The 9,704-nt window shown below is 39.9% G+C and overlaps 1 protein-coding gene across 1 annotated transcript; it reads left to right on the forward strand.

The window, feature by feature from the left end:
- Positions 1 to 1,697: 1,697 nt before the first annotated feature.
- On the forward strand, positions 1,698 to 3,383 carry LOC104955638 (kinase suppressor of Ras 1-like). The gene is made up of 2 exons (XM_010783012.1): positions 1,698 to 1,945; positions 2,383 to 3,383. Exons 1-2 carry the CDS (start codon positions 1,847 to 1,849, stop codon positions 2,518 to 2,520), a joined length of 237 nt encoding a protein of 78 aa, XP_010781314.1. The 5' UTR covers positions 1,698 to 1,846; the 3' UTR covers positions 2,521 to 3,383.
- The last annotated feature ends 6,321 nt before the right edge of the window (positions 3,384 to 9,704 follow it).

Genomic DNA, 9,704 nt, shown 5'->3' on the forward strand with positions numbered 1-9,704 from the left:
AACCAGAGCCCAGTCTGCTCTTTTTGGTTAGCTGGCCGGCTCTGTTGTGATTGGTCAACTGCTTAGAGATGTCCCGCCATTTACCATATTATATGTTTGAGTGCATTCCAATAGAAGTGCAATTGTTAAGTAGTGATGTCAATATCTTACGTTATCTTAAAATGTAGTTGTTTCAGGCAGGGGGGAGAAGCTTTTGGATTTTAGCCTTTGCTTACCATTTCATGTTCAAAAACCTATATGACACACTAAAGAAAAGGGAAAACCCAAGAGGAAATAATAGGACCTCCTTAAAAAGAAAAAAAAAATCTGATCAAAATGTTATGTACCGTACAAATATTATAAAGAAAGAAAATAATTGCATTCTTTGCAATATAGCAGAGGTGGAACACACACTTGCCAGTATAAAATATGTCGTCATTTATAACATTAATGTATGCCAGTCTGTACCTGATTCGACTTAAGCCTCTTTAAAGGGCGTGCTCCTGTATTGTTCACCTCGTCTGACAATGCTACCCTCCATGTTCCACACTCAGACAACCCTCACCTCCAATTTAGATTACAGACAAAGACCTGCAGTGCTTCAAGAAAGAAAAGAAAAACCATTTGTTATGCAAATTAAAAGGAATAATCCGCCGGGGAACACCTCTTCCTTGTTCAGCGAGAAAAAGATAAGCAACACTAGGCCCTCTAAGCAAGTATTTTCTAGCATTCATGCCTCTGTATATGCACATGCAGCACATTCCAATTCCTTCCTGTGGCCATCATGTGAGGAAGAAGAGATAAGAACAAAGGATGGGCGATGTGAGGGTGAGGTGTAGAGAAGCATTCTCTCCTACAGAGACAGAAAACGCATTTGTAATTCAGTAATTTAGCTCATACCATCTGAGAGAAGCTATGGAGTTAAATATCAAGGCTTCTGCCCTCTCTGATTGTGTTAGTGATGACCCTGGCAGACAGTGGGGTCTACATATGATGCATGAGAGTGGATTTGCCTCATGGCCTACCCTCGCACATATCACATATCCGAGTCATGTCTCCGGGAGCATTTAGGGTAACCCCCTGAGGTGGTTTGAGGATCTCTAATGCTTCTAGGTTGCATTTGGCTGTTTTGTTACTGGATAGCTGCAATATGTATACAGTGGATAAGTGCAAATGGGATAATAGAAAAGACAATTACTCACACAAACAATTAGGGCTGTGTGATTATGGCAAAAATCCTAATCACGATTATTTCTGGTCAATATTGATATCACGATTATTAAATACGATTACTCATTGACTTTGAAAACATCAATTTATTGAACTTTAAAACAAATTAAAATAATAATTTGAACAGTATGTTTTTAACAGTTGAATACCCTGAACTTTAAGTATAATTCAACTGAAAAACCAATACAAAAATAAAATTATACATTTATATCTACATTTAAATAAATAATATCAAAATAATAAATAACAATAAAGAAGATAAACAAATATTTTGGAGCGCACTTCCAAAACCTACTAAACATATATAAATATGATAACTAACTCACAACCTGTACTCTTATTTTGGTAACCCCTGTCTGGAAACCGGAAGTAGCTAAGAGGCTCCAGTTTGACGAGGTTCAATCGTAATCGAGATTAAAATACGATTAATTGCACAGCCCTACTTCAGTCTGACATTTTTCTTCAACTGTTAGCCCTTTTTGTATACTTTTTGTAATGTTTTTTCCTGGAGTTTTATGCACCTCTTGGCATATTTGCTTAGAGTCTAGAGGTGGTTCCACTCGCACCATCGTTTTTCTTATGTCCTTTTCGTGTTTTCAGCACAATCTGGTATGAGCTGCAGGCGGGCGACTGGCCAATGAGCAGCCAGCCTGTGGAGGCCAAGATCTGGTTGGTGGGCAGCGGGGAGGGCATCAGGGGGGTGCTGGCAGTGGCCAACCTGGGCAAGGAGGTCACGGTGAGTCTGGTTAGATTGTTCGTCAAGTTACTGAATGATGATCTGGTATGTTTTACTTTACATCATTGCATTTCATTTAGCTGACACTTTAATCCAAAGTGACTTAAAATAAACCATAAAGCTTTTTCTTTACCAATAGCTTTCAATAAGCCAAAAATATTGTGTGCTACATACAGAAGTGAGGTTTTTATCTTTTTGCCCCCCTCCATAATTATTATCACACATCGTAATAGTACACAGCACAAAGCAGAGAGAGTCTTTTATACAAATGTGTAAGCCATAAACATAAACAAACAAGTTATGCACCATTTTTTTAAATCTAGATTTATCTTTCCTACATTTTAAATATAGCTGGCTTGTAGGGAATACACTTATATCTGTGTTTCTGCACAGTGAGGGTATTAACACATGTATGAACCCCCCTCCTCTCCCAACAGGAGATCCTGAGCGCCTGCTGGTCCCCCGAGGTGGACGGCAGGCCCTCCTTCACCCAGCTGGCAGACATGCTGGAGAAGCTGCCCAAACTCAACCGCAGGCTGTCTCACCCCGGACACTTTTGGAAGACCCCTGAGTAGGTATCAGAGAACAATTCCAGGGTGGACCGACCTACAACACAAAAACATCCAAAAAAAGGGAGTCTTCATCGTTTGATTGTTGTCGTCTACATTTTGTAAGCAGTAAAAAGATGGAGCTCAAAAGATTTTGTAAAGAAATATGAATATTATGAAGCTGCCCTGCTGAGTATTAAGTCATATAAATGACCTTTTCTCATTTTTTTTTTTATACAGATTATTTTTGGGCCGGTTTAGCCTTTATTAGAGGGATAGATTTGCAAGAGGAAGATAGAGGGGAAGACACTCTTAATGGGACCGCAGGCCAGATTTGGAAGGAACCAAGTGCCGGTATATTGTATTTTTAGGAAATAGTATTTTTGCTATGCCTGGTGGGATTTTTTGATCCCTCTATTGTTTGTAGCCTTTATTTAACCAGGTGAAAGCCCCTTGAGATCAAAAGATCTCTTTTTCAAGGGTGACCTGCAATGACCTCTATGCTTCCTTCATCTGCTTTTGCCACTGATAATATTTCTCACAGTCAGCAGTTCTGTCCTCTATTGTTTTCCTGATTTTTCTCCTCTCCTTTACCCTCTCTTTGTGCTTTCTTCTCCTCTGGGTGCTGACCGATCCCCCTCCTCTGTTCCTGTTGGGTCTGATCTCCACTCCCGCACGCTTTTCACCATCCTCTATGTTTCCCTTTGTTTCCACTTCTTCTTATCTCTGCCTTCTTCTTCTACTGAAGGCCTTGGGATCATCATCACTGCCTGAGAGATCAGTGCCCTCAGGGTCTGCACGCACACCGAACATACATGAACAAATTCAGCAGCTGAGGCTTACCAAAACATTATATTGGCTTGAGCAAATGTTATCAATATTATTTAAAAGAACAGTTTCCATCACGTCCTGCTGTTAATGTGCGACTAATATCTGTGATGATTGTTATCATGACTTTGCGTACATGTGATTCAATCTCAATATGCAGGCCATGATGGCAGTCTGTTAGCAGGGGGAGGGTCATTTGACAGAGGGAGGGAACATCTGTAAGATCCCCTTCTGTACTCTTTGTAGGCTTATTCAACTTCAAATGTACAAAATAATTGTCGCACACATCGTTCGTGGATATCTTGTCATATCATGAAGATCACTTTCACGTCACATTAGCTGCTACATTCTCAGTGTTTCCTTTGTTAACCTATGTACCAGCTGGTGCCTCCCACGGTTCAACCACAAGCTGCTTTATGCAATACAATTCACTTCATTTAGCTTTTTTATGTTTTAAAGTGACTTACATACACTCAGATTACCGTACACATTAGAACAGTTCACTTCATTGCATCGAGTTCTAATTGTTTGAGAAGAAAAGATAAAAAGGGTTGGTTCACCTTTTTTCCCCCATTTACCTATAAGGTAAATATCTTTCCGTTAAGTTACGTTTATTATTAAGGTTTTAGACAAATTGGATCCCTCTCTGAGACTGCACTAAAACGACTTCCTTTGGAAACTGGCATTGGGGAATCCACAGTGACCAGAATACATTCTCCAGAAATCGGAGTCCAGTAATAGCGACCATACTTTAATGTCTTAACCACTCTGAGATGCAATGACACTTTCTCAGATATTCATGGTCCCCAGATGATGAATTAATAAAACTTTCTTCATTAGCTGACTATTTATGTAGCACCATCATCCAGTTTCCCCAATACTTTATGACCAAATATCTGCAGATTTAATGGCAGCCCCATCAGCATCAGCTAACCAAACTAAGATGGTAAACATGCAACATTCTGGCTAGACACTAGCATCTTAGCATTGTCATTGTGCGCATGATATTAGCATTTAGTGAGGTACCACTACAGTAGATAGTAACTTTCCTTGGAAATGGGTACTCCCCGAAAATATTAAACTATATTGAAACATTACCTTATGCTGAACATCAAAAATACTTGACATGACGCTTGAAACTTTAGATTCAGGCCTTAATGATTGGATGCTCATAAATGACTGTATGTTGGGCAGCTTTAACATTCTCTAACAAACAGATACAACTGTCACATGACTTGCTGTTTCATACATTATGCGTCATCTATAGAGTGGTGCAGAGATGAGGTCATTTCTGTTGGCTGACCCAGCAGTTAGCATCATTTAGCCACTTGTTAGCAACCACAGTTTTTATGACACAGAAGCTTCGGACTTTCACCAGTGGAGTTTTTCCTGATGTACTTTATTCCGAAGGACAAAACGATAACATCTCTTAAGCTTGTGTTCCCCACAGACCTCATCTCAGGCCTCTAACCACAAAAGCGTTCAGAAAAAACATTGACTTTGAGACGAGGGAATCGGAAGGGGTAAAATGCTAACTCATTTCAGGGTTTTAGGACTAATTCCTGCACCACTTTATGGATCAGATGGCAAGTGATACCTCCCACACTGAGATTTCATGAGAGCTATTTGTTCAGTCTTACTTTGATTCCACAGGAAAACAATTAGCTGCGGACAAAACTTGAATCAATAAAGTAATTTGCCACAGGTTTTAGTATTTTCCTCCCATGAGTGCACTCTGCAATGCATCGTGTGTGTGTGTGTGTGTGTGTGTGTGTGTGTGTGTGTGTGTGTGTGTGTGTGTGTGTGTGTGTGTGTGTGTGTGTGTGTGTGTGTGTGTGTGTCGTAGTTGTGTGTGTGTGTGTGTGTGTGCATGCTTGCGTACGTGCATGTTGTTTCCTCTGGCAGGATAACAATATACACTTGCTTTATGTAATGGGGGCTTTATGATCGTGAAAATGATCAAACCGTGACGTTATACATATATATGTATATACAGTGATTGAGGTTGTATTTAATTTACTGTGTTTGTAAAAGGGTTTCAATTTCAGAGCATTTTAATTGGTACTGTATAGAGAATTTTAGATTTGTAAAGACTGTGTCAACTCTTTGTATATTGGTGTTCTTCTTTTGAGGGTTGTGGTTGAATGTGTTGAGGGTGTTGGTTTTCTGAGTATTTTTGTACAGGATGTGACGATACATTGTAAGCTTAAGGTCTGAACAATTGAAGACATTAAAGCCTCTTTCCAGTACTCTTTGTGCTTCTTCTTGTATTACAATCAATGCTATGTATCAGAAAATAATGGCGATAGAACTTAAGAGTATAACCCACATAAAAACATGTATTGTTATTTAATTAACTATTTCTGATTGGTTTAATTAGTTTTTTGTCCTATATATATTCATGTTGCATTGTTGGAGAAGCCTGGGACATGACAATAAAGCCTTGAAATATAACAAATAAAACTAAGAGAAAAACTGATAAATTCAAGATTTAAAACAAGAGCTTTAAAAAAAAAAAAGGAAGCCGGAAGCTTCACCAAATTTCAATATTGTCCTGAAGTGTTGAATGTTGTCTTTAACTCATCGCCATACGGGATTCAGACCAAGTTAAAGGCGTTTTATTTATCCAACTTGGTAAACATGGTTCCTTGCAGCGGCTAAAATCCAGCTGAGAGGAGTCGAAAGGGAAATGTTTTTTAACCGTGATATCATTAAGGCCCCAGTAGCAAGGCCTCTTCCTTCTACAACAATTCCGATAGCGGATGTAAGAGGACCATTTAGGTATCAGGTGTGTTCAAAAAGCAGAAGTATTGAACACCAAAGCATTAATAAGGTTTGCAGGGTCAGACTCGTGGTTACCATTGTGTATTATTATCCACTCTTTGTCAGGACACAGGGCAATTGACATTTATGAAGTCTTACTAACTAAAAGTCCTTGACTTTCACCCGTGGTATGACCACACACACACACACACACACACACACACACACACACACACACACACACACACACACACACACACACAATCGAAACCTATAAAATCACTCCGGTGAGGTCATTCATTAACTTCTCTGACCTTATGCCATACTGTCAAATGTTCCCTTGCAAATTCAAATAACATCATTCAAAATGTTACATAAGTTACATAAGTGAAATATATTCAGCTATACAGTACATCACATTTAGAACATCCTTAAGTTTTATATAAGCCTTGCTGGCAGATAGCTTTGTATTTCATTTATTTAATGCCTTTTATTGCTTATCCCCCAAAGTGAATTAACTCTCCAAACATATCATAATGTTAGCAATATCATCAAAACGATTGACCCATTATGTCATATTTACTGGCAATAAAACTGTAACCTGTAAAACTGGGTTCTGTGTTTATCCAAAGAAGACCATACTAAGGAGAGTTCAGTGACATGACTCACTTCCTTTTCTCACATCCTGTGGTGTCCTGCAGCAACTTTCAAACCGTCTCTACGCTAGGCCAACAATCAGATAATATAAACTCGTAAAGAAACATGCAAAACACTAGCTTGGTGAAAAAATATTTGATAAAGCCAGTAGAAAGTACCTGGTGGTAGGACACAGTAGCAATCAGTCTACTGTAAAAGGGGCATGTGAAATGATATTGACATGCAGATAATGACACCTTCACACAACATTAAAGCAGTTTACACGCTGTCTGTTTTATATTTAGCTCTGGCTCAACTTTGTACTACTTGCAAATTATCAGTCACTTCCTTGATGTTTTTGTATATCAAGAAGTCTAGTCGAATGGCAGGTGGGTCTTTATTATACGATACGATATACTTTATGGTCCCCGTAAGGAAATGTGCTCTGGACTCCGTCGGGCAGTTCCGCATACATGTACATATACAAACATAGTGGACATTAAGAGACATACACATATCATCAGTCATACACCGTTTGAACAAACACAATACACAGACGCACATACTGACAATGGCGACCTATTGCACAACCCTCATGGCCAACATTTAAAAAGTACATTTCATTACATTTGACTACACTTCATTTCATGTAAATGTTAAGAAGCTTAATCGACATAGGTAGGAATGAGTGCTTATAGCGGTTATGTTCATTTTATTGAGATTTCTGTGTCTAAAGAATACTTTTTAAAACCAAAAAGCCCACACTTCGAAAAAAGATGTTAAAATATGAGGGGGAAAGGACATGGAAGCAATGATCATAGTAGTTGACATTACAGGAATTTATTGGAAATACATTACTTCTGGTTACAAATTAGAATTTTGACTTTCATGAACCTTTAAAAATAACACTGTCTATGCACTTTTTTATTTGTTTTTGTTCAAAGATTTTCAGTGGGAGGGGTTGGCTCAGACCTGGGGGTGAAGTTAAACTGTAAACGCTACCTACTGAAGGGAAATCGAAACCTAACTGTGCAGTAAAAGAGATTGTACTTGTAAAAGTCTCCCATTTTGTCCGCATCCGCAGAACACAGCCAATTTGGAGTCCTGTACATTTACAATTTGGGACAATGGCTTACAATCAGACACCGTTTTACAACCCAGTAAGTAATTCAAGTTTAATTTCCTCTCGTCTCTGGTGGTCTCTTCTTTCCTGACAAACGAGGTGGAGATTTGTGAGTCTGCCCATCTCGTAAACGGAAGCTAGTCATTTTAAAGTAATGGAAAGTAATCCGTATTGTATCTGATAATCTAGGCTACGTAGGATTACGTTTTAACATTTTAAAGTAAAATGCTTCAATCTGGTGCACTTTGAGCGCCTAATTACTAGAGACTAGATCTAGGGGGTACAACTCTAAACACCCATATGAAAAAGATCGGTTTGCATTTTATTAATCAAATAAGTATGTGAACATAACCAATAACCTGATCAACCACCGCACGTGCTCTTACCTCCGGACTGTCTTGTCCCGCCAGTAGGTTAGCAAAAGCACGCCCGATGCCCTAACCAACACAAAAAAATGTCATAATCGCCCAAAGGGCTACGTAAGAAAAAATACCTAAAAAACAGTTTCGTGAATTGCCTATAGTAACGATAGCCGACGTACAATCTCAAAGGTACGCTGATTGTTTTTCACATAATGGTGTGAAATCGAGGTCGTAAATTTTTTTAGAATGCCGGCCCTCGTACGAAGGGGGATCCTCCAACCTCAAGGTGCTGGGCGGGTGAATTGTATACACAGTGTGAACTGTCCAAGGATGATCTAACGGGAAAAAAAATTTTCATTCGGGTTAGGAGGTATACCAAAATCAAAAACCCCACATCTAAACTTTGATCCCTCCCGATAGTGATACCCGGTCGTTGCGACGGAATTATTACTGTTTATTAGGTCGGTTTTACCCGGTGTCTTTTGTCCATCACCGACCCGACCCCAAGAAGGGCCGGCGTGACTAAATAACAGGGTCAGGTCCGGGACCGACTAACGCGGTCTGTTGTTTATACGAGAGAAATAAAGGGGAGTCTTTACGGGTGGTCTAACTACGAGAAAGACATTGAAGTTATAATTTTTTTTTAGAAGCGGCTACGCTCCGGGTACGGGGCCTGGGGCGGATCTCCGCACTGACCAGGTGAGGGGTGAAATATTTACGTGAAGCGTGGTGACGGTGGCGGAGATAAGTCTCGGGGAGACCTCAGTAAAACAAATTCAGCACCGGCAAGATTTTATATTCATTCTCTGTTTGTGTGGTCGTAAATCCTATATATATACTGACAACGGTTATGAACAAAAACCCGACGAACATATTTAACGAACCTTTGCAACGACTAAATCTCATGACCGGGAAAAACAATAACGGTATAAGTACGTGTACGCATCAATCGATCCCCAAGCGGGAAATAACTGATCAATGATCCGTATCTACTACTATGGAAAGTATCCGATAATCCACTAGTAGTCAATATACCACATATGTATAACTATAACACAGCGGTAATTTAGGGCGCAAACACGAAACGAACGGCCCGCGCCCATGAAGTTACACTAAGCGGCAACACAGCGCCACGAGCCTTATTTAGGGCTTCAGAAGTCTTGCGGTCGGGAATGGTCGAATAAAAAACTTCGCATAAACACACACCTGCCCGGCGGATTCACTCACCCTCAACCCCCACAACCGGAAAGTCGCGGGGCGGCGAGCTTCGGTTTCGATAATTCATTCATTCATTCATATCATCATTCATTCAATTCATGCATTCTCTACTACTCTCTCTCCTCACTCTACGGCAAACTGCCCTAACCGCCGCACCACCCGTCTCTGCTCTACACGGACTAGCTCTTTTCTCTCCTCTCTCTCCCTCTCCCAATAACCTCTTCTGCTACTCTCCCTCTCTCTACGATTGCAGCAATTATGTACAATGGTAAAATAAACGA

This window comes from Notothenia coriiceps, unplaced genomic scaffold, assembly GCF_000735185.1.
Source record: "Notothenia coriiceps isolate Sejong01 unplaced genomic scaffold, NC01 NC01_scaffold00024668, whole genome shotgun sequence".
In the NCBI taxonomy this organism is placed as follows: domain Eukaryota; kingdom Metazoa; phylum Chordata; class Actinopteri; order Perciformes; family Nototheniidae; genus Notothenia; species Notothenia coriiceps.

Bases quoted from the DNA above. Each gene is read 5' to 3' on its own strand.
- LOC104955638 (XM_010783012.1), top strand. From the start codon at position 1,847: ATGAGCAGCCAGCCTGTGGAGGCCAAGATCTGGTTGGTGGGCAGCGGG. The intron at 1,946-2,382 runs GTGAGTCTGGTT...CTCTCCCAACAG, and splicing joins ACCTGGGCAAGGAGGTCACG to GAGATCCTGAGCGCCTGCTG.